We start from the raw sequence: 24,869 nt of genomic DNA on the forward strand, positions 1-24,869 counted from the left end.
CTTGTATTTTTAAATACTGACTGTAAGTGATTCAAGTATAATCCTTTGTAAAATGCTTTTCTCTTTGACACATTGGAGGGGGTTGAGAGAGGAAAACCCGGCGTGGATTCCCCCTCCCTGGCCCCTCTCTCACCCACCACCCTCGCCCCAACTCTGCCAGCGTCGGGGCCCCTGGAAATCCCTAGGAACCTGCACCCAGGAAGGGAAGGCGTCCGTGCTGGCCCCTGGCCCAGGCTCGACCCAACTTCAGTCGGAGTTGGATTTTGGTTCTCGGCGCTGGAAACTGTTTGGGAAGAAGGGTGCTATGCCTAAGTTTCACTCTCTCACCTTTTCTCAAGGGAGCCAGGTCATGAGAATTCAGAATTTTAGACGCTTAGATTTGGCTGCAGCAGAATTTGGGTTCCTTCCACCCTGGAGAGGTCAGGCATCCCCGAGGGTTCTGCTCCCTAGGTGCGATTGGAAGGTGAACAGCCTCAGGGTGACTGCCTAACAGATATGAATTTGTGGCGGGAAGAGGGAAGAGAGTCCAGGGAGAAAGAGGAGGCCCCCAGACTCGTCCCCAGTCGCCCCTCCTCGCTGCTGATACTCGCCTGTCCCTTCCCACCCAGTAAATGCTCTAGGGAAGGCCGCACGCCTCTGGCAGAGCTTTGTCTGTAAGGAGGCTTTTTCCCATTGCAGAGTTTAAAACCGAGAGGAGAACGGCTGGGGGACGCTACAAACAAGAGAGCCACAGTCGGGCTCAGGGTGAAGACAGACAGCGCAATGCCTTGGGCCACAAGAGAAAAGCGAACTCCCAGACGGCAGATGTTTGCTTGGGGCGGTCACCCTGGCCCCTCGACGCCCCTCCGGCCTAGAGAGGACCGCAAATGAACGCCAGTGAGGTCAAGGCGGTGTCCTGGGAGCCCAATATCGCCTTTGAAAAGTGCCAAGTGAGTCTGAACGTGAGCCTCGAGGCCTCGCCTCCAGGGAACGAGGTCCTCGGGTTAGTGGAAGGGGCGCACGCCGCCCGGATGGCATTCACAGGCCTGACATCCCAAATAAGCTAGAACTTCGGCCGACACTAAAGGGTCAAAGGAGGAGTTGCAGGAAGAGGATGGCAGACTTAGAAAATTGGTAATTTAAAAAAAGAAAGAAAAGAAAGAAAGAAAGAAAGAGAAAAGGAAGAAAGAAGAAAGAAAGAAAAGAAAAGAAAAGAAAAGAAAAGGAAAATTGGCCCTGGTGCGTGCCCGCTGCCCCCATCCCCGCCTGCCCCTCTGGAATCCAGTACGGGCTTTGCGCCGCGCCCACAGGCCGACGCTGCCCGGCCTCTGGCGAGAGCCAATCAGAGGGCGCCTCTCAGCACGTGGAGGAGAGAGACTCCAGAGCTCTGCGCCCGCTGCTCACTACACTTGTTACCGCTTGTCCTGAGCGCGGAGAGGGCGAGCTCGGGCCGCGGGCAGGGCGGGAGCCGGCAGCCGGCAACCGAGGGAGGCAGAGAGGCACAAAGATCGCAATAATATCCATTATAACCCGCTATCTAACCCCACCCCCAACACACACCCATCCATCCCACCCTCCGGGAGAGGCAGCCGGCGATCTGCTCTCTGCGCCCTGGGAAAAAGCCCCAGCCATGAGCAATCAGTACCAGGAGGAGGGCTGCTCCGAGAGGCCCGAGTGCAAAAGTAAATCTCCAACTTTGCTCTCCTCCTACTGCATCGACAGCATCCTGGGCCGGAGGAGCCCGTGCAAAATGCGGTTGCTGGGAGCGGCGCAGAGCTTGCCTGCTCCGCTGACCAGCCGCGCCGACCCAGAAAAGGCAGTGCAAGGTAAGGATGCGCCCGTCAGGCACTTACTAAGGGCGTTGGGCCCTGATTTGGATGTTTAGTGTTCGGGGGCCAGTGGCCTGGAATTGTCAATTTGGAGAGGAAGGAAGGAGAGGGCATAACTCTGAGGCCTGCTGCCTCACAGAGCGTTAAATATCTAGCCAGGGGCTGTCTCTCCCTCCCTCCCTGCTTCCAGAAAAAGGCCCGTTTTCGCTTAGGGAGCCTTTAGGTTTTCGGTGTTGATCGTTAGGTTGTTTAAATGCCCCTTTTGGTGGCCTTGGGTGTGCTCTGAAGAGGGGCGACAGGTCAGAAACAGTAGATGGCCGGTGGACCCTTGTAGCAACAACTTGATGAAGACAAGAAGCCCAAAAGCTGGTGAATCGGGGTCTCCAGGCTGAGCGAGCCTTGGCCTTTCCTCTTTGGAAGATTTCTGTATATGCGGTGTTTTGGTTTTATTTTTTTAATTGTAGATTACTTGTGACCTTTTAAACCAAAGCTTTGCAGAAAACATCTTCCTGGGATTCTCCAAATGCTCCTTAATGTATTTAAAATGTATGAAATGTGTGACTTCTGGGTGCTAATTTTTTTCTCTGTTATTTTATTTTTTAAAATAGAGTTGAGCTGTTTAAAATATTTTATTTTTTTCTGAAATTAAAAATTCCAGAACAAGTATCCTTTTGCCCCGAGCCTGTTACCCTCAAGTTTCGCCTCCAGCTTGCTGCAGAGGTGTCGCAGGGAAAGGAAAGAACTGTTGATTTCTTTTAAAATTCAAAACCAGCCGTCCAGCCACAACGCAGTTTGGACGGCAGGAGCAGACGGTTGAGAAGGGGGCATTTAAATAAAATTGACTTTTTTGCTTTCTTTTTTTAGCTTGCAGTGGCACCTATGCCAGGCGCTTCCTCAAAAGGAAGGAGCGGCCTGTGCCTGCTGCACTCCCACTCCCTCTCTGCCCCAGGCCTCTCCCAGAACATTTTTGCCAGGATGATTTTTCTTTGCCTTTTTGTGCAAGAAGCCCCCCAGCTCTCTCCCGCTGTGGGCTGTTGGGGCGCGGCCTGCACTTGGGGCCACAGGGTCGCTGTCCCCCACCCCGCCCCGCAGCGGTCGCCCTCAGGGCTGCAACCCTCTTGCCAGCCCTTGCCCTCATGGTGGAGCAGCGGGCAGAGGTCGTGCGCAAAGTTTTCAGGATGATGGTGATTTTTTTTTTAAAGTTGTAGAATGTTTTCGGATTTTCCTCTGCCCTGAAGTGGGAAGGGAAATAAAAGTGAGAGAGTAGGAAAGGGGAAAGAGAAAGGAATAAAGAAGAAAGGAGAGAGGGGAGAGAAAGCCTGCGAAAAGAGAAAGAAAAGGGGAGAGAAGGAGAGATGAGGAAAAGAAGGGAGGGGGAGAAAGAAAAAGAAAAAAGAGAAGGAGAGAAAAGGAAGGGGAAGATGGTGGACATGGAAGGAAGATAGGGAAATAAAGAGGAAGTGGGAAGGAATGAAAGTGGAGAAAGAAAGAAAGAGCAAGAAAAGTGGAGAAAGAGGCCAAGGCGTCGAAGTCTGGTGGTGCGCGGTCCCCGCACGCCTAGGCCTAGGCACTGGGGGAGCAACTGCGGGCGGGCCCCGGCAGCAGCCGCGGCAGGGACTCCCGGCCGGCTGGCTGATCGCTCTCCCTTGCCCGCAGGCTCCCCCAAGAGCAGCAGCGCCCCGTTCGAGGCCGAGCTGCACCTGCCGCCCAAGTTGCGGCGCCTGTACGGCCCGGGTGGGGGCCGCCTCCTTCAGGGTGCTGCAGCGGCGGCGGCGGCGGCGGCGGCGGCGGCGGCGGCAGCCGCCACGGCCACTGCAGGTCCACGCGGGGAGGCCCCTCCGCCGCCACCGCCAACCGCGCGGCCGGGGGAACGGCCGGACGGCGCAGGCCGCCGCGTGGCCGCTCGCGGCCGCGGCCGCCGCGGCCTGGGACACGCTCAAGATCAGCCAGGCGCCGCAGGTGAGCATCAGGCGCAGCAAGTCGTACCGCGAGAACGGGGCGCCCTTCGTGCCGCCGCCGCCCGCGCTGGATGAGCTGGGCGGCCCGGGGGGCGTCACGCACCCGGAGGAACGCCTCGGCGCGGCCGGGGGCCCGGGCAGCGCCCCGGCTGCGGGTGGCGGCACCGGCACCGAGGAAGACGAGGAGGAGCTACTGGAGGACGAAGAGGATGAGGACGAGGAAGAGGAACTGCTGGAGGACGACGAGGAGGAGCTGCTGGAGGACAACGCCCGCGCGCTGCTCAAGGAGCCCCGGCGCTGCGCCGTGGCTGCCACTGGCGCCGTGGCCGCAGCAGCTGCTGCTGCAGTGGTCACAGAGGGCGGGGAGCTGTCACCCAAGGAAGAGCTGCTGCTGCACCCGGAAGACGCTGAGGGCAAGGACGGCGAGGACAGCGTGTGCCTGTCTGCGGGCAGCGACTCGGAGGAGGGGCTGCTGAAACGCAAACAGAGGCGCTACCGCACCACGTTCACCAGCTACCAGCTGGAAGAACTGGAGCGGGCGTTCCAGAAGACGCACTACCCCGACGTCTTCACCAGGTAAGTGCGTAGGGTGGTCGCGGCCGCAGCGGCGGAGAGCGCACGCGGGCCCCAGGGAGGGACAGCGGGCGGGCAGGGGCCCCGGCCTCAGGGCGGACACTTGGCTCCTGGACTCTGCGGAGGAGCGCCCTCCCAACACACCCACCCTTGCTCACCCAAACCACCCACTCCCCCCACCCCTACCCCGGTTTGGGCTTTAAGTTTAGGCTGGAATGGTTTCTCTCCTTCCCAAGGTCGTTGCAGTTTAATGTTTTCAAATTACAAGTTTTAGTTAGAGAGAGGAAAAGAAACAGCCTCTCCAAAGAGCGCCGGAAAGCGCCACCTTGGAGACGCGCGCGCAGCAGAGGGCAGACACAAGGCCTCCGGAGCTGCAGTCCGGGCTAGGTCCCCGGCGAGGCTCAGGAAGCGCTGTCCGCGGTCGTGCGGCCAGAGCAAAGCAGGGGCTATTTTTGGTCGCTGTGCTGTGCTCTCGCCACCCCCGCCTGGTGCCCCAGGAGCCTGGTGGGTATCAGTTACGCAGTTCGCAGTGAAGCTGGAGCCTGTGCCAGCGGAGAAGGCCTTTAAAAAGATTCGAGTTCTGTCGTTTCAGGACTCCTGAAATAACCAAAGGAAATCAGAACTGGGCAGTGTTTGGTGTCTGAACACCTGAGGGGCCCCAGCCAGACTCTCCCCTTCTACTCTCTGTCCTCTTCCGACACACACATTAAACCCACCGTGCGTTTAATGTAAACGGGTTTACCGGGTGGGCAATGATTGCTGGAAGCCTGGCAGGGAGTAGACAAAGCAGTTGGGGGAATTTTCTCTTTGGATCAGTGTCCAAGCCAGGTGTTCCACCTGGTCACACTCCACCTCCATTTGTTTTTCTGGGAAACATGTGCCTGTGTGATGACTGGACCCTCGGCCCCAGCTTATTCAGCCGACCACCTGGGGCGCCGGTCCAGGTAGGGGTCCTTCTCTCCCACCCCAAGGCCAAGTTCTGAGCTCAGGCGAGGAGCAAGGGTTAGGGCAAACGTCCCCCACTGAGGGGGAGAAAGGGATCGGTGACTGCGTAGCGCGGGGCTTGTCAAGCGCGGGCAGTTCCTTCAAAGGAGACGTGCGCAGCTTTTCAATGTGCATTTTAGAAGGGGAATGCTGCCCGCCACTTTGAACCAGAGGAGAAATCGCTGCTTAGGGCTCGGGAGGCCGAGTTAACTCCAAAATGTAGTTGGCCTGGCAATTCCCTAACTCTCCTAACCGGAAACAGAAAAGAGCGGACTTAATGCCAGGCAAAGGCACTTAAACCTGGTCATCGCTTGGGCTACACTTTGTCTTCCCCTGTGTCACCCAGTCCTTTCCTTATCTTTAAAAAAGGAAATAAGTTTAAAAACCTATGTGTGCTATCGAATAGCGAATTGGCCGACCAGCGTTTTGCGTTTATCATACGTGTGTATTTCCAAAGAAGAAACTGAGCTGGTGTCAGTTGGCATCCAGGTCCGCCCTTTTTTAGCTTCTGGCGGGCTTGGGGGCGGGGGAGGACCGAAGTGCACGAGGAGGGGCAGCTCCTTTTCCCCGCCCCACCCCCACCTCCTTCCAACCCAGGAGTTTGAGCCCCTTGGCTCCGGCCCTGAGCCAGCCTGAAGTGCCGCTTTAGATTTGCTGATGCCCGCTGTAGCTGGGGACAACGGAGGGCACTTATGGAGACGGTTTACCTCTGGTGCTGAAGTTTCAGGTGTGGACTGGGGGCCTACCGGCAGGGCAACCCCAGGTCCCAGGCTTCGGCGGCCCCCGCTCTTTCATATCAGCGAGCGGAGGGCCAATTATTCTCGGCGCACTCATATTTTCGGTAAACAGGTCGTAAGCCGTTTTACAGCATCTTAATGGTTTCCTATTTGCCTTAATTGTCGCAGTAATAACTGCAATGACGGGGTAGGGTTTCAGTTAAATTGACTTCCCCTGAGATGGGCAGGGTTTGTAGTGGGCACTGGAGTCAGGAGGTGCGCAGAATTTTGTTTAATCGAAAAATTACCCCACTGAACTCTTAACAAGCTTAACATACCTGCAGAGGGTAATGGGGAGTGTAACCCAAGGGGATGATGGAGGGAGGAAGGCGGGGGAGAGAGAGATGGAGGGAAAGGCATAGCGCTGGAAAGAGAAGAAGAAAGAAGGAGGGAAGAGAAATTTTTAAAAAGAAGGCAGAATGAAACCAAGGGGACAGAAAAATATTTTCTTACTTAAGTGCTGAGTTCCTATTCCACTTAATATTAGGTCAAAACAGGGTGTAAGCTGTGTGTGTGTGTGTGTTGTCTAACTCTGGCTTAAGAGAGTGAGAGAGAACCTGTGTACCCAGGTTTGTAGACTCAGAGACTCAAGAAGCCACCCTTGCTTGTCACACACGAATGTAGTATGATATAATAGATAATATCCTATATCTGGCAATGTACTTCGTGTTTTTGCATTTTCAGTCAAATAGTTAGCACCCCAGGGGTGATGGAATGGCAATGCCCATATGTTTGGGGGTTGGGGGCAGGCAGCCAGGGGAGACCCTAGTGGAGTAGGCCTGCCATAGAGGAGTGGATAGCTGAGAGGGCATTGCTGGGGCCTGCAGTGACCTCCTGTCTGTCTGTTGCTTTCTTATAGGGAGGAACTGGCCATGAGGCTGGACTTGACCGAGGCCCGAGTCCAGGTGAGCTGCACAACAGAGGGAAGAAGGAGGGATGAGGGCTGGGGGCCAGCAGGAGAGAGAGAGATGGGTTGGTAGGCGGGCGGGGGAGGGTTGAGATCCCCTTCACAAAACCAAGAGAAGCAGAATCAGAAAAGTAGACCCAAGCACTCTCTCACACACAAAGATATTTAAAACTTCAGACATGGGAGGTGGAAGGGGGAGGTTTTTGGGTTTGGGAGCCCGAGGAAGGAGTTCAGGATCAGAACAAGGGCTTTAGAGTCCCTGAGACTGCAGTTTGGGAGCCCCTAGCCCTAAAGCCCCTATAGGAAACAATCCACCAACCTACTTCTCCTGATTGAAATAATGGGATGGAGCATGGATTTGGTTGTTAGACAAATCCGCTCAGCCCCAAGCAGGTATTTGGCTGCGATTAAGTCTCCAATCGGGCTTCATAAAAGCCCACTTAGTGCTAGAACAAACAGGGCCATTTGAAGGCAAAATGCTGTTTGATTTCCCCTCCGCCCCACACAAGGAGCTGGCTAATGCTATTTGATTTCCCATTTTTTATAGCAATGAGCCCACATTGATCTAATAGGGAGTGAGTGCAATGCTATTAAAGGTGTTTGCAGCCCCATACCAGAGTGCATTTCCGAACCCAGGCCTCATAACCAAAGAGACGATCAACACTGAGCAGCCCCGATGGCCAACAGAAAACAGATGTCCCCGGGTTAGGAGCTGAGTGAATCACTTTACAGTCAAAATCAAGCGCTGATAAAGCACAATAAATTCCATATGGCTCATTTAATACACAACAGCTTCTTGCATTAGAGGGCTAATGATGAGGCCTGTCCCCTCCTTTCTGTTGACACATTTCTCCATTGTCAAACAGAGATGTGACAGCAACTCCGTATTTTCAGCTCAGGGGAACGAATCGTGGGAAAGTTAAATAACTTTTAAAAAGAAAGAGAGCGCCCCCTCCCTTTCTCCTCTCTCCCTATTCACTGGAGAAGATGTAATTAAGTGAATATGAATTATTAGAGTCCTTTCGTTTACCTTTGGGGGGCCTCAGAGGTATTAATTCAATAATGAGGAATTGCAGGGGGACATCTTGATAATTGCAGTTGAGCGGGGAGAGACGATCTGTCTGTAAAAAGGTTTCCACGTTCTTTGAGGGCATTCTGAGTCCACTGCCCCCAGTTCCCCTTATTCTTTCACTGCGATCAAGGAGTGGCGGATATTCTTGTCTAGACAGATTTGGATACACAAAAGCTGCCCACCCAGTCCGGTCCCATCTACAGTCTTACTTTTTCAAGCCTCTGGGTTTCCACACTGAAGTGTTTCTGAAATTCACAAATAGATTATTTTGAAGGCTGTGGAATGGTGTCAAAGGGCCCCCTTTTGGCAGAATTGGAAGTAATTGACCGATTTGGATTCTTGATTTTTCTTGCCCTGGGGGGCTGTCTAGAAGTCAAACCAAGCTTAGATGCTACTGCTGGTAACAAGTCCCAGTGTGTAGATTTGAAAAATATGGATGTGTTTCACATTTTAAAATATATTCCTCTGGGATAATTTACATTATATTTTAATATAACTCTGTATAGCCCTGGAGTTCATTCTTAATTTTCAGACTTGCATGCAGTTATAAACCCAGCCCTAAAAATATTAATGCCTTCAGGGGAGAAGGAGCATATCTTCCCAGCTGTGGGTGTGATGAGCAGGTCACATAAAAATAATTTCATGCTCCTGGGGTTTATTTTTAGATGATGGTAGCTGCCATATTTCAGGTAAAGGTCTCTATTAAAATTGCTTTCTATTAGCAATTAGGAAAATACCTCAGGCTGAAAACCTCCTCCAAGCCTAGAACTATCTTATTTAAATAACCGATTTAAACTACATCTCCAAAAGGAAATAAAAGACTTGTTAGCTCTGAAGATGTGAAAAGTCTACACCTATCCTGCCCTCTGATTTCTATGCGCCCAGGTATTGCTGCCTGCTTCATCCATGTAGTCAGTGCCTTCCTGCATAGAACTGGGTCCTGCGGGGAGCCCCTGCCAAGAGCAGGCTGTGTACCCCTGTTTCATTTCATAGAGGAATGACCCCTTGAAATGTATGCTTGCTAATTAACTCGAGCACTTCTTCCCTCCCTCTCATCCCTCCCTGAACCCCAGAACCCAGCATAGTGCTCTTAGGTGTTCAGTAAATATTTCTGAAAAGAATAAATGAACTATCTCTCCACTTTCCTCTTCCATACAGAGCCAAGAATTTTGCCAGCTCTTGCGTAAATCTGAAATAGGTGAAAATAGCTGACATACAGTAAAACAAGTATGTCCCTCATCTCTTGGTGGCTGCCCATTCCCTAGAGTCACCATTGAATGCATGCTTTCACTTGCCTTATTTTACCCAGTCCTCATAACAGCCTTATGAGTGAAGTTTTATTATCCCCATTTTACAGATTCGAAAACTGAGGTTCAGAGAGGTTTAAGTGACCTGCCTAAAGATCCTAGCAAGCAAGTGTCAGCACAGACGTTTAAACTTGGTTTCCCCAACTCTAAACACACTGAATCGCGTTCCTTAAACTTGGAAAACTGGCCCAGTTGGAATGCGGGCAGAAAGGGTTTGCTTGTCCTGTTTCCTGCTGACTTGAAGTTGTGGCTCCTATTCACTGCTCATTTGGCCCCAGACATGTCCGAAAACTACCTGAGGCCAAAGAGGGGCAGGTGGGCGCGGGCCGCGGTGGAAAGGAAGGGGCCCCTGCAGCGCGCCGAGTGAAGGGACGGGTACGCGCCCCGTGCGCCCGCTGGCCCGAGCCGCGCCGACCCTGGGCTCTCTCTGCCTTGCAGGTCTGGTTCCAGAACCGTCGGGCCAAGTGGCGCAAGCGGGAGAAGGCGGGCGCGCAGACCCACCCCCCGGGGCTACCCTTCCCGGGGCCGCTCTCTGCTACCCACCCGCTCAGCCCCTACCTGGACGCCAGCCCCTTCCCTCCGCACCACCCGGCGCTGGACTCTGCTTGGACTGCCGCTGCCGCCGCCGCCGCCGCCGCCTTCCCGAGCCTACCTCCGCCTCCCGGCTCGGCCAGCCTGCCGCCCAGCGGAGCGCCGCTGGGCCTGAGCACTTTCCTCGGAGCGGCAGTGTTCCGACACCCGGCTTTCATCAGCCCGGCATTCGGCAGGTAACGCATGGCCTCGGAAGTCTGTCTGTCTGTCTCTCATACACACAGAGGCTGGGGGCAGGGAGGAGGCAGGAGTCAAACAGGGTTACACACATCTTTTTCTTTGGCTCAACCTCAGAGACTGTAGCCAAAGAAAAAACTCTCTAATTGCGCCTCAAAAAAAGGGGGGTCTTGAAGGGATTGACTTGGAACTGAATGGGAAAGGGGAAGGCAGTGGCAGTAACGACAACCGTGACAACGGGGAATGAAAGCTGTAAAAGTACCATCTGAAGGCTGCAGCAACTCCCACCATAGGTGGTATTCAAGCAAACATGTACAGGTGTAGGGTACAGAGCAGGGATGACTTTTCAAGTTTTGCAAAAGTTCTTCCTCATGCCCCCAAACCTGGCAACCTGAGGAACACAGCCCTCATCCCCATGGGAGCCCTCGAGCCACCAGGCCCTCTGGGTGCACAGAATTCTTTCTTCTGCCCCAGACTCCATCTTCCTTGTCACTCAAGTGACCCGCTGCCAACGACACCTCCGTATGTGCAAGCCCCGATCTACAAGGTAGTACAAGACAACGAAATAAAAGAAACAGCTCATCTTATAACTCCTTTTCTTTAATGAACATCGAATGAGGAAATAAAAAGTCTGCATAATCACATAGACAAAGAAACAAAGGAGGGATGTATTGTGTTAGCGCAGTGAAAATAAAACTGGATGCAGCTTCAATGATCACTCTTTGGGAGAACAAAGAAATAATAGATTCATCCAACTGCGCAGCTGCTTAACAAAAAATCATCTTACAGAAAATTAAGACTCGGAGTAAATTTAGTTTCTTATAACAAACCAATAAAATAAACAGCGAGTGCACTGAAGCAGAGTTAGTGACTCAGTTTACCTAATGGAACCAGGGCATGTTACTACGCCACCTCCGGGTCACACTTTATCATATCTTTCTGAGAAAAATTTTAAAGTTCTGTCTCTTCCCTCCCTCCACTTTTTCCCTCTGACAAGTGACTTGTAAACCCAGGCGAACCGTGGCTGGAGGACCGAGTTGCGAGATTCGGAGAGGCTGGAAGAGGGTCTGGGCTAGGGTGGTGCGAGGAGTGAGCAGTGGGCTTGGGAGAAGGAGGCGGCGCTCCGTGAGCCCAGGTGGGCTCATTTCTAACCCTGGAAATTCGGAATTGGCCCCGCGGGCCTGGAGCCAGAGCCCTCAGGGAGGCGGTCGGGAAAGCTCGCGGGCACTCCAAAGCGGTGGGCGTGGGGGTGGTGTCCGGTGGCCCCGGGCGGCTCCGGCCACAGCTAATGTCCGGGTGCTGTGTGCATGGGGTGGAAGCGTCACGTGGAGTAATCCCGGCGCCACGCGGAGGCGGTGGCGCTGGCGTGGGTGCCAGGCTTGGGCATCGCCTTGCGCCGCGCGCCAGGGTCGTGGGTCGGGGGCTCCCTGAGGCCAGAGGTCACAGGGGCGCGGGGAAGACAGCTGGGGTCGCCGCGCCAGGATGTGGGGCTGCTGGCAGGTGACACCCGCCCGTCGAGCGGAAATCAACAGGCGGTCGTCCTTCACTCCCACCCGCGGGCACTGGCCAGACGCGGGTCGCTGAGTCCCGGGCGGAAGGGCGGCCGCGGCGGCGCGGGTGGCCCGGGAGGCCGGCGAGCTAGGCCTGTTTCTCCAGGGCGCAGTAAGTCCCGGGCCGAGGAGCCGGAGGGAGACCTCAGAGCCCGCGGCGTGCGCCTGGGCAGCTGGAATCCCACCTTCTCCGTCTTTTTTCCTCCCCACTCCCACCCTCCACCTTCCCTTCTTCTTTTGCTCTCCGTCTCTCCTTTTCTCCCTCCGCATTCTCTCCTAGAAGATAGTGTCTGCAGCCTCTGGCCTTGGAATACAGCGTCCGTTTAAGCGAAACCACCGAATGCACGCCACTGGGCCGTGGGGCGTGGGGTTTCCACGCCCGCCTGTGGACCCCGGCCCGGCCCCTCGGGGAATATCTGGACTCGGTCTTTTCACCCTAGTCGGTTCCCTGCCCTGGGAAAGCCCTTTCTGCGGGGTCCAGCCTCCGCCCGCGCCCTCTGCCCATTCCCCCCTCGCCGCGGCCCATCCGGGTCCCGTGGGTACCGCGCCCCTCAGCTGCCGCGGCGACTAGCGGCTGGAGACGCTGCCCGAGGCGCCGCGCACAGGTCCCGAGGCCATGACCGCGCTGTTTGCTCTCCCCGCAGGCTCTTCTCCACAATGGCCCCCCTGACCAGCGCGTCGACCGCGGCCGCTCTCCTGAGACAGCCCACACCCGCCGTGGAGGGCGCAGTGGCATCGGGCGCCCTGGCCGACCCGGCCACGGCGGCCGCAGACAGACGCGCCTCTAGCATAGCCGCGCTGAGGCTCAAGGCCAAGGAGCACGCGGCGCAGCTGACGCAGCTCAACATCCTGCCGGGCACCAGCACGGGCAAGGAGGTGTGCTAAAGGCTGCCCTCCACCCCCGCGCCCCGCGCGCGCCCCGAAAGGTCACCTCACTCAGCACCACTCAAGACCAAATGGAAACAGAGGACCAGCACACTCCCGAGACGGCACTGAGAGAGCGCAGCCGCCTTCGCAGCACTCTGGATGCGGGCATGGCAGCCCTCTGCGCTCTGGGACGTGGCACCTCCTCGGCTGGCTGTCCACCCACCCCTGCCCCTGCTACTGCCAACCTCGCTCCAACTCCAACATCCACTCTCTCTTGTTCTTGCTTTCCTGAAAATATCGGGGAGGTTTTCTCCCCCAGACGCCTGACATTGAAGTAAAAAATTTAAAAAGCCCAACCTCTTTCTCCTGACACCCCACTTAGCCCTTTTTTTTTTTTTTTTTTTTTTTAAATAGCATTTTGGCGCTCGAAGTTGATCTCCCCAATGAGGGGCCCCAGCGTGAAGCCAGGGCTCGGGAAGCAAATGCGAGCCTGTAAGATAGCTAACAGTGCACTTAAAGGAAAGGGGCATCTTGTTCTTGTTCTCTTCTTTATCATACACCAACCAAGGTTTTTATATCAAACCAAAGGGAAATACTCTGCTAGAATATGGACTGTTGAAGTCACCAAACTGTGATTATTGATTCTGTACATACCATTGTTATTAAAAAAAAAAAAAAAAGAACAGAGCTTTGTATATTTGAAATGTTATAACGCAATTGCACTCAGCGTGGTATGGTAAAAGTTTGTCCTCCTGTAGATTCTTACTGTGTTGTAGATACGGTAGGGTTCCTAGACAAATATTTATGTACTCAAGCCCTTTATTTAACTTATTAACTGTAGAGGCTTCCGAAACCTTCAAGATAAAGGCAATGGTACAGTACTTTTGTGTAATGTGTAATTGTTACCACTTTTCCTTGCTATCTAGTGGAGAAGTGTCACGCTCAAAATAAAAAAAATTATATGTTTAACAAAACGAAGTGTGAATGTTCCATACAGGCGCTGAGGGGACAGTAGAAACCCCCAACCCCACCCCCTCCCGGAAGTCAAGGGTGGGCTCCAGTGTCCAGGCATCTCCTGGGATTATCTGCACACGCGTTTTCCTGGCAGAGGTCCCTGGTTTGAATCCGATCCTCAAAGGGAACCGGATTTCCTACAAAGGTTAAGGACGCCGCCGCGGTACTTTCCACGCGCACCTCGGCTCTCCCTGGTCGTATCGCAGCGGGAGCTGGGGGCCCCGGGCCACGGAGGTGGGGTGAGTTTCAGGATGAGTGGATGGTGGGCGTTGTTGACGGTGGAGTCAGAAATTTGAAGCAAGCGGGAGTCTTGGCTCGGAAGGCGAAGGGAGCTGTTGGAAAGTGCCACGTAGCGAGGAAGTGAAGTGCGCAGTCCGAGATGACAGGTAATGGCGAGAGCGAGAAGCCCAGGCGCTCCCTTCCGAGGGGGCGGGCTCCAAGGCACGTTCTCAGGGAGGAGGGAGTGTGTGTGTGTGTGTGTGAGAGGGGTGGGGGTAGAGAGAGAGAGAGAGTGAGAGAGAGAGAGAGAGAGAGAAACATGCGGGAGCAGTAGTGATGGAAAGGCAGCGAGGGGTATCCAAGTGGCAGGTCTTAACTCGACAAATGTCATTACATCACTTATCCAGGCATTGGTAAATGTATACATTTTAAAAAATCTAAACAACTCAGGTTTCGTGAGGAGACCCAAACAGATTTGCAATCCGTAACCACCTCAGCGCACCCCTCCCTCCCCGCGGCGGGGACCGCGGCTTCTCCCTCCCCCAGGCCCTGCCCGCGCCCCTCCGGGTGACCGCTCGGTGGAAGCCCGCCCGCGGGGGCTGGGTCTCGCCGACTCTCCCAGGGTGATGGGAAAGGGAAGAGAAGCTTAATTAGTTTCAATTTGCTGTAATTAGCGCGCCGGACCTTTGGGGAGAGGGGCAGGCGGGAGGGATGCGGGGGTGCCGCGGCGTGACTACCGCGATCGCGGAGCTGGGGCCGGCAGCCTCGCCAAGCCGCCGGCCAGTCGGTCGCCGCGGGGGGCGCGGGTGCGTGTCCGGGCAGGGGCCGTCGGGCTCCGCGCGCGCCCTGGAGGAGGGGGGCCGGGTCCCCTCGCGGCCCAGGGCGCAAGTGTGCGCTGCCGAGGGGAGGGTGCAAGGTCGGGCAGAGGTCAGCGGCCTGCCAGGCGCTGTGCCCACCTGAGTGTGGGCAGTCTGCCCGGCAGCTTCGGCGCTGGAGCCCGCGAGACCCGGGCTCGCCCCCTATCCTGCACCCCCCTTCACTCCCCACTTCAATCCCCCCCTCCCCCCAACCCCGGGTCCATACGCCCGGAGACCCCGACCGCCCGAAACGTTGGGTAGTTCGCCGACCCGGCTAGCCGGCTGGTGACCACTTCTGGCACTTGGGCCGTCGGGTGGATCACCGTCGCCCTACGTTGGCCCTGGACTCACGGGGGCGGCACTTGCAAGAAGGGCCCCGGTCTGGGGTATGGGGAGCGGCCGCCAACTACCATTCCTACCACCCACTCCTTTCCCGGGTTTAGTAGGCCCAGTGGGAACTTTCTAGGGCCTTACTGGAGGTCTCAGAGTCTAAAACCCTCAGACTCCACATCCACAGGCTCTCGCTGAGCGAAAGCCGCTTTGCTGGGGTGGGCGGGACCGCTGGAGAGTTTGGGGAGGAGACAGGGTACTGCTGGGTAAGACTGAGGGAAAGAAGTTGGGTTTTTTTTTTTTTTTTTTTTTTTTTTTTTTGTGGTCAATATCAATTTTCCGTCGATTTTGCCTTTTTGTTTAGTAGGGCTTCTTCCCCCCACTCCAGGCTGCTAGTTGGATGGTATACGAGAAACAGTACCATTCTTCCTGTTAATGAACTCTTTTTTAAGTCATTTTTTCTCATTTGACCCTTCCATGGAACAGAAGCAAATTGCGTGAAATTACCTCCAAGGATTACATTTATTACTGGCCAATGAGAACCCCTCGCCTTGTTTTACAAACTCTTAATCCTATGTCATTCTGATGCTGCAAACAAGCCCGGTCCTGGGCCTCCTATTCTTTCAACTTTCCCCAGCTGGAGGGACCTCATTCTGCACTTAATATTCCCCATAAATATCACACGCTAAAGACCCCCTGACTTCCAGCAAGTCCACATTAAACATGTGACATGTCACGCATGACAAACTCTGAGTATCTTTTCAAAGCAGCATTAAAAGCAAAGAAACCAATTTTCTTCTCCTTCCAAACCTCCCCAAGTGCTGAATGATGGGGATTGGAAAGAGCCACTGGAGCGTACTTAGGGGGATTTTATGAGATTTTCCAGAATGATTTAATCTTATTGTGAGCATTATTAATGAATGGCAACCCAATTTGGCCCCAATATCTGGGAACTTGGTCACAATGCTGGGAGCGGCTGACCCCCCCAACCTTAAGCAAACCTCTTCCACCATGGAGGAGGACACGCAGAGCCCCAGGGAGTTTGCGAGAGCCTAGTTCAGGGCATGGCTGTGTCCTATCACACCCAAGGCAGAATGGCCCAACACCTGCTTTCCCAGGGCCACCCCCACAGCATCTTGGGGTGAGGGGTAATTGAAGCCTGGGACAGGCCTCTGTGGGAGGGTTGAGGGGAAGGGGTAAGTTAATTTGCTACATATTCAGACAGGTTAGCCAGATCTGGAGGATGTCCTGGAAGGCAAAAAGGGTGCATTTGGCATAATATTATCAGAGGTGTCCTTCCGTTACCAACTACCCATGGCCCGAACTGTGGACAGTAGTCAGGGCGGGCATCTTAGATGTGTGGGGGGGCAAGTGGAAGAATTAGGGAGAGTGACTGTTGAGAAAGTTTGGGCCTCCTTGGGACTTGAAACTCAGACTTAAACTAAAATCCATGCTGAAATTGGCTCAGACCAGTTTCCCATTTTTTTCTCTTACTACCCACCCCCTACCCAATTGGGGCAAACACTGTTGTTTTTGATTTGTAGTATCAAGAGCCAAAGCACCTGTAGTTCTGTTTAGTATCCTTTTAAGTGTGATCTTACTAGAATGACAAAAGGGGCTGATGTGAGAGAAAAGGAAATTATAATAGGTTAGCCCAACTTGCTTTTAGAGAAAAAAAATGTCCATGAGCGTGTGTGTATGTGTATACCCAAAAGTGAGTGTGTCTGAATGAAGGGGGTCTTAAATGGGGCCTAAAATGATATTTTGGAACGCAGAAGTCCCCGGAACAACTGCATATTTCACTGATAGTGGCAGCCTGGCTGGGGGGCGGGAAGAAGAAAACCCACTACCTGACGGTGGGGAGAGCTGGCGGGGTGGCGGGGCGGAGAGCATTTTTCAAAGGAAGAAGTCTTGTTGTCCCTGGACATTATTAAGGGTCCAGTTTGAAGTATACATTTTTTTTCCTTTAAAGAAATGGGAGTGATTACCAGTTATACATTAAGAAATGTCATTCAGTCATTTTTATTCATTCTCCGGAAATCTTCGTAAAAGCCTGAATCATACTTCTACAAGCAGCAATTTTGTTAATCCAGGGGGTTATTACTCTGGGCCCTTATTAGGTTCTACACCACTGCCAAGCAATCCTATAACCCTCTCAAAAGAAGTTTACCTCCCTGTTATAAAACCAGTAGTGGTATTTATACTGTGCAATAATTAGTGTATTACTTGAATCCACTAACACGTTCATTTTATCTCTGCACAAAACCTCTAGTCTGCTTATAGAAAGCTTGTGCCTCCTTTGGTGCTGTTAAAGTGGTGAAAGAGTGAATTGAAGGCTGGTTGCACTTTCTCCTTTTGCCTCGCCTTAATTCCCATCTCTTTTTGCTCTCATCCAATTAGCACAGTGTATTAAGCGGTTTATCATCTCATAGTCAGCTATTGAGAGAAACAAGGCGAGCACTTTGCAATAGAACCTGCGCTCCTTTGACACCCTCAGGTACTTACATATTCCACTGCGCTATGAATAATAGAGGAAGAATGGAGCGCTAATTCCCTCATCAAAGAATGCCTTGTCTGCTGCTTTGCTCAACAACACCATTCTGATCAAAAGAAAAGCAATAAAGCTTAGCATAACAAAACGAAACCTACTTATTAGCTTAGTGGTTAAATTAATGCAGAGCCGCTGCTATTCAAAACCAAGGTTTGAAAACAGCCTCCAACAACCTGATAATGCTGCCTTCGGGATGAAGGAATTTTAATCTGAAATTTGAGGCTGGCTGAGATGAGTTAATCTATTAAACTGCTATAAGGAAGCTCCACCACAAACTGTTCAATTAAGAAATATTTAGGTGAGATGGAGTGAGAAAGAGGGAGAGAGAGAGGAGAAAGAGGGGGCGGGAGGGAGGGAGACAGGAGCAGAGAATGGCAGCTTTAAATTTGGGATGGGAGCATCGAATTAAAGAGTCGGGCATCCTGACAGGAGGGTCTGGGGCTTGGTGTTTTCCTTAAAACTCTAAAACAAACAGGAAAATCTGTTTTTGGAGTTTCCTTACTGTTGCATCTTCCGCCAAACTCATTTTAAATGATGTTTGAAGAAGTATGTCGAGGAGCATGGTGTGTGTGTGGAAGGTAAGAGGTAGCAAGGGCTGGAGAAAGGGGTGATGGTGACGGGCAGTGAATTCATTCCCTTTCAACATCTCCCAAATTCCACTCTTGGAACTTTGATTAGCCCCCACATCCTGGGCAACAGTCACAAGATTAACTCCATCTGTTTTCTGGACAAATTAAAATCTTATCAAGCATACTCTGTGGGATTTTCCACTTCTGGCCCCCTCTATGCACCTTATATGTAGGAGAGTGGAGGGTTATCAGATTGTGTCCAAGATAAGCTTGTGTACACATATCCACTATAGGTCAAATCCTAGTTCCTAAATTAAACAGAAAAGGTGTCCTTTCGAGAGACAGGGTTCTTCTAGGGTACAATTTTCCAACTGGCCCAGATAAACTTTGGCCCAGAGGTTTACTCTGGCCCACACAGAGTTTAAAGTTTTATTTTAAAAAATTAGTTGTCAAGGTTTAGAAATCAATAAGCTTTGTGGAATATTTGGATTCCTGGCTTCTCTTGAAAACTCGATCCTGTGGCCACACTGGGCCCCATCCCTGCCAGCATCACTGAGTAGCTTCTGCCCCCTTTGGACAGGACCTGCCCACTCCTGTTTGCCACAATCCCTGCCACTCACTCTAGTGTGAACCTGGTTTGCTTCATCCATTCACTTTTAGAATTTGAGTTTAGGACCCGTGCCAGAGTCCACGGAGACCTGCGGGTCACCTCTCTCCTTACAAATAAGATAGGCAAAGTTTCTGCATCAGTTCTGCCTGGTGTACTATCAACCAACGCAAATCAAGGAGTAGAAATATCTCTCAGAGAAAAGTAAGTATGTGATATTCCCATCTTCTAACAGAGATTCACTGGAGTTCTTAAAGTTGCAGTTTCAACTTCCACAAACTTCTGGAATCCTTAGGTGCCTGGAGTTCTAACAGATCCCAATAAGAAAACATCAACTGGCCAGGCGCGGTGGCTCAAGCCTGTAATCCCAGCACTTTGGGAGGCCGAGACGGGCGGATCACGAGGTCAGGAGATCGAGACCATCCTGGCTAACACGGTGAAACCCCGTCTCTACTAAAAAAATACAAAAAAACTAGCCGGGCGAGGCGGCGGGCGCCTGTAGTCCCAGCTACTCGGGAGGCTGAGGCAGGAGAATGGCGTGAACCCGGGAGGCGGAGCTTGCAGTGAGCTGAGATCCGGCCACTGCACTCCAGCCTGGGTGACAGAGCAAGACTCCGTCTCAAAAAAAAAAAAAAAAGAAAACATCAACTGCTGCATTAGCTCTTTTCAGGCACGGTACTTAGAAATGTCTGACATTCTAGAGGAATGGTCCTTGCCCTCAGGGTGGTTATAATCTAGAGGCAGAGACAAGAAACCATCCAGTGAGAAGTTACTTGAGTCTCTTGGAGCTTCTTGATGATCAAGTTCAGGATAACTATTTATATTTAATATAATCCCAGATCCCAGAAATCAAGGAAAACATGCCTTCCCTTCAGGAAGCACACTTAAGAGAACCATCTCCCTAACCTTATGTGAGAATAGCAATTATTGAAAGAGTTGACCAGGGGAGCAATAAAACCACATTAATCCCTTAGTTCCTGAAGCACCGTGGGTGCTCCAGTTTGTGACAGACTGCAGAGCTCACACAGTACCAAGTTAGTTAATTAACTGACAGGGCTCGAAACCCACAGTGTTTCTACTTAGAATCTCAGTCTAAGAGCAGGAGGAGAAAGGAGAGGGATGGGAGCCAGAGGGGAGGTGAGGAAGAGAAATAAAAAGAAAAAGCAACGTAAAAGGCAGCTTCATTTCCACTGCTTAACCCGTCAGTATTCCTTCACTAGGGGGACCTTTCTTGGGGGGCGCTTTTTTCTCAGGAGTCCTAGGCCTTGCTCTTCAAAAGAGACGCTGCTGGTCTCTTGGCTTGGCTAAGTCAGCAAAGCACATAAGAAACCATACTTCATCTGTTAAATGACCTAAAGTCACAGAAATTCTGAATGCTTCTCAGAACATTCAACCAAATACCATGCTGTGCACACCTGAGCTGGGTTCTGATAGAGGTGGCTATGAAGAAACTGGGCTGAAGTTTGAAAAGGGGATGGCCTCTAGTCTTTCATATATACACACACACACACACATACATACATATATATATACATATACATATATATATATATATGTATGTATATGTATGTATGTGTGTATGTATTTAGAGGTGGGGGTCTCACTATGTTGCCCAGGCTGCTTTGAACTCCTGGGCTCAAGCCATCCTCCTGCCTCCACCTCTGGAGTAGCTGGGACTACAGGTGTGTGCCACAGCAACTGGCTCTAGTCACATGTTACTCCTTGCTGCCTCTCTAATCAACTCTTTGCACCTGGTAAGGATTCACCACAACTGCTTTCCCTTTAGAAAACTTTATTCTTAAGTAGAAGGCACAACATACGTTTTCTTTTATAAAAATACACAGGTCAATGTTTTTAAAAAACACAGCATAGTTGTACAAGGGGAAACATTTTGTTAGTATAATCTTACCAATAAAGTAAGAGAGGAAAGACTGCCATACTGAAATATATTTTGCTGCTGCCAAAGAGGGTCCCATTCTGAAGAAATGAGAAAAAAATAGCAAGCACCAGGGCCAATTAAGCATCCCTCCCCCCAATTTTTCTGAATACAACACAGTGATCCTCACCCCAACCCCTACACATGTTAATGGACTGTTAGAGTATGAAATTATTTTTAATGTGCTTTCTTGTTGTATAAACCTTTACCTGCACTTTCTATTTAAGGGGCAAAAAGGGAATGTGAATGTAAAACACCTGCTCAGTGTGTGTCTGTTGGACTTTGGAGCAATTCAATAAACAAGCCTGTTCTGTTTAATCTATTTAGTGAGTGCAAAGCTTCTAAATCTCCCCCCTCAGCTACCTATATAAAAGACAAGACTGAAAAGGACACCCACTCCTGGATGGCTGGAGAAGCATTTGGATTTAGATCGGGTTTAATTGGTGTGTGAAAAAGCAAAATGTCAGCTCTTCAGTCAGGCTCTGAGAACCTCTCTTTATTGGGGGGGGCGGTGTACATAGGCTAAAGGCCCTGAGGCAAAGCCTGGGGTCACTTACATTCCAGCTACTCTCAAACCAAGTAGCAATTTCCCTCCCTCAGAAACTGGGTCTTCAGGACCTTGGGGAGGGGAGCTTGGGGAAGGGCCCTGGAGTTGTTTTAAAGCAGTACATCTTAATATGAAGATGGGAACTTCTATGATGCTTAGGAACATTAGAGTCAACATTTTTGCAGCCCCCTTTCCTTGTCTACATTCACACAAACATGAGACACAGTTCCAAGGGAGAAACAGATGCAGGAAGGGCAGGAAGGGCAGTAAGGGCCAGAGCGGAGGCACAGAGGAAGCTGGGATTTTTCAACTACCCCCTCCTTGGTTACTCCTGGGATTCCCTTAGGATTTCACAGCACAACCAGCGAAGAGTTTGCTTAGGTTCACTTCGGAGTAGCCACTTCGGGACAAGAATTGCTCTGCTGTGTTCTTGAGTTTTCTGTAGTCCTGCAGAACTCTGGGGGTAAAAAATTGCTTCTTCAATTTATCTAAAAAAGAGAGAGAGAGAGAGAGAAAGAGAGAGAGAGAGAGATTAGAAGTTTCAGGTAGTTTCTTTAAAAAACATTCAGTATTCCACTAGAGAAGAGGATGCTGATTCCATTTGTATCTCCACCATCTTATCTCTGGTCTACCCCTGGGGCTGGTCAGATGCAGACCCTGCCCACCATTCCTCTGTGAAAGCTTCTCTTCCTTTCTCCTGCCTGTCCGCTTCTCAGCACCTAGCTGACTCAGCATACCGGGGGACGGGGCCACCCTCTACTGATGTGAACTGCAGGTGCACGCTCATTTGCAGCAGACAAAGTGAGCTCTACATGCAGACACCACTTTCATGGGTGCTGCGAGCACATGCATGCAACTGCTTGCGAAGTCTGGAAGTAGCAGGAAATACCTAGTCTCAAAGGGAGCTATGGCCTCTGGTGCCTTCCAGCCCCAACTCCCCAGATCAGCTGGGCCTAGACAGCTTCTTCTAGTCCCTCTAGTTCACCTCCCTCTGCTAAACAAAACTTTTTTGCTGAAAGAGGCGAGAGGTGAGTGGCCCCGAGGGCACCTGTCTGTCCATGGCCAAGATTTCTTTGCTCTTCTTTGTCCACACTGCGTGAACTCAGGATATTCGGCACTCTTGCTCCTTCAACACATTCATCCCTGGCCTTTCCCTTCAGAGCAGGGTGCTACCAGTAAGAGAAAAGATCCCTCTCCTTTCCCTTCCCAGAGCCTGCTACTTCTACATGTTGTTCTTTTAAAGGAGCAGTGGGGTTGTGATGCTCAGGTCTGATCTTTTGGGTGAAGACGGTGATCACATGGGGGATGACACTATGTTTGTTCAGGAACCTGGTAAGGTGTTTGGAGAGGCTGCTTTCCCGCCCACCGCGCCCCCCATCCCCATTTGATGGCTTAGGAAACTGGGAGGTTAAGTCACTTACCCAAGGTTACACAGCAGGTAATCAGGGTTGTAGGCATGCAAACCCAGGTAGCCAGAACCCCCAGCCTGCACCTGAGGCTCACTTCTGCCTACTCCCCCTGCCACTGCATCATTACTCCCACATAGAAATGTGCAGGCCTGAGGTGAGGACTCCCACCCCATAAGATGCTGGCCTGTGCCAAAGGGCCTGGGAGCAGCAAGGCTACCCAGCACCTCCCGATAGGAACCGGTCAGGCAGGAAACATGGAGGGGAGAGCGCACCACTCACAGAAAGCAAACCTCCAACAACAGCAACACGCAAGTCCATAAAACACCCGGAAAACGAAAACTCAGACTCCAGATTTTTGTTTCTTGGCTATACATTCACATTTGCTCTCCACAACCTTTTCTGAATTACATAAATTGTCCTTTAAAGAACCACAGGTTTTATAGAGAATTAAAATGCCCAAAAGGGGTGGAAAAAGAGAGTGGGGCTGCAACAGAAAGACAATTTGAAAGTTCTAATGATCTGAGTCTGGGAATACACAACAATGGCCCCAACCAGTGCCTCCCGGCAGGCCAGAGCTGCAGGCCAGCAACCCTGTGCATGTGAATGACACAAATGCATCTGATGACTGGGGAGAGCACATTTAAAGAGCTGCGGTAATACAGAGCAGGGGAGGAAAAGAGAGGACATAGCTCCTGATGTGTTTACCTCCTCTGCTGATGGGATATTGACTTTTCCCACCAGGTTGGTTAGAAAGGGGACTATTTACGCTGCCACACAGCAGAGTTAGAATGACAACCAGCGTCACTCGGTGCTCTTCCTCGTAAAAGACAACTGTGACCGCCAGCATATCCCATAGCCAGTCAATATGGCCAAGGCACCATTCCACACCAGTTAGAGATGCAGATAAAAGCTCCCACTTGCTTCCCCAATGAGAATTTAATCAATAACATATGGAAGGTCTTCTAGGAAACAGAACTGGACTAGCTGTCACAGGCCGCATCAGGGGCAGGGGCTTGGTGGGGGGGGGGGGTGGGGAGGAGGAGTCATCCCTTCTTCCTGGTTTTTCTCTTCCCTCTTTAGGCACCTGGGCCACCCACGTTAGGCCTCACAGTAAACTGTTACCCTGTTTGTGTCAATACTGCACCCACCACTTTATAACTCAAGGGAAAATACAGGTGTTAAATGGTGGAGGCCAGTTAATGCGGCCAGTAAAACCCTGATTCCTTTCCCTGCTTTGGTTTTGAGAGTCAGCCTACCAGTAACAAGACCATCACCTCAGGTGCTCCAGGTCAGGTGCCCAACAACTGTTAAAACATTCCAACATGCCATTAGGCAACAGGCAGAGAAGATCCGCAGCCATCCCATCCCTGTCCACAGAGATGCTACTGGCCCTGGTTACTGCTGTCTCGGCCACCAGCACCACAAAGCCAACCTTTGTCGAGATCGGGGAGGAAATGCTCTTCCTACACACAAGTGTGTCACTGAAATACACTCTAATGGCTTGAAGTATCACCCAGAAATCGCTCATCTTAATACACCAGCAAAGCTGATCTCCTTTTTAAACTTTTCTTGCGAATAACATTCGAGGAATGTGTATGTAAAGCTTATTTACTCTGGTCCTTTCTACATGCTCTGATTTCTTGTGGTTATACATTAATTACCAAAAATATTCTGTCCCTAACCCCTATGAAAACGATGGAAAAAAAGGGTAGTCTAGACATTAATTATTCACAAAATATTTTATCAGACAACAAAATGAACTGCTCATTTAAAAGTTGATTTATATTGATGAGAATCTAAAACCTCAAAATAAAGAAAATTACATTCTTTTCCATATGGGATGAGCTAGACCAATATCCGCAGGTTGACCTTCTTAAATAGTTTATATGTACACTAGATAGATGCTGGGAATAAGTTTCATCTAGCACTTTGCCGAGCAGTGGATCACGAGGTCGTGAGACGACTAATCCTGAAGCTGGCCGAGCGGTGAAACCCTCGCCGTGTCGCAAATTAGCCGGGAGGTGCAGGCGGGAGCCAGTTCAGCTACTTGGGAGGCCGAGGCTGGAGAATGGCGAACCCGGAGGAGTTGTGCAGGTGAGCCGAGATCAGGCCACTGCACTCCAGCCTGAAAGACAGCGAGATCACTCAAAAAAAATAAAAAAACAAGTCAACTGATCAAATAAAATGCTAGCTCTATTAAAATTATGGAGTATTCTCCACTCAAGTTATGTTCATTCTTACCACATATTTACTTCCATGT

The 24,869-nt window shown here is 51.5% G+C and overlaps 2 protein-coding genes across 2 annotated transcripts in view; one reads left to right on the forward strand and one right to left on the reverse strand.

Moving 5' to 3' along the window:
- Window positions 1-1,396: 1,396 nt before the first annotated feature.
- On the forward strand, window positions 1,397-13,539 carry ARX (aristaless related homeobox). Its single transcript, XM_021932544.2, is given in 6 exon segments — window positions 1,397-1,805; window positions 3,465-3,712; window positions 3,714-4,342; window positions 6,959-7,004; window positions 9,824-10,152; window positions 12,348-13,539. Coding segments are annotated over 6 exon segments (1,689 nt in total). The 5' UTR covers window positions 1,397-1,609; the 3' UTR covers window positions 12,589-13,539.
- A 6,953-nt stretch (window positions 13,540-20,492) lies between these two features.
- POLA1 (DNA polymerase alpha 1, catalytic subunit) overlaps window positions 20,493-24,869 on the reverse strand; it is a 313,094-nt gene continuing 308,717 nt past the window's right edge. The window contains exon 37 of the mRNA XM_003917516.4: window positions 20,493-21,688. Within this exon, the coding sequence (XP_003917565.1) occupies window positions 21,543-21,688 (146 nt within the window). The 3' untranslated portion in view covers window positions 20,493-21,542. The remainder of the gene's footprint in view (window positions 21,689-24,869) is intronic.

Source organism: Papio anubis, chromosome X, assembly GCF_008728515.1.
Source record: "Papio anubis isolate 15944 chromosome X, Panubis1.0, whole genome shotgun sequence".
In the NCBI taxonomy this organism is placed as follows: domain Eukaryota; kingdom Metazoa; phylum Chordata; class Mammalia; order Primates; family Cercopithecidae; genus Papio; species Papio anubis.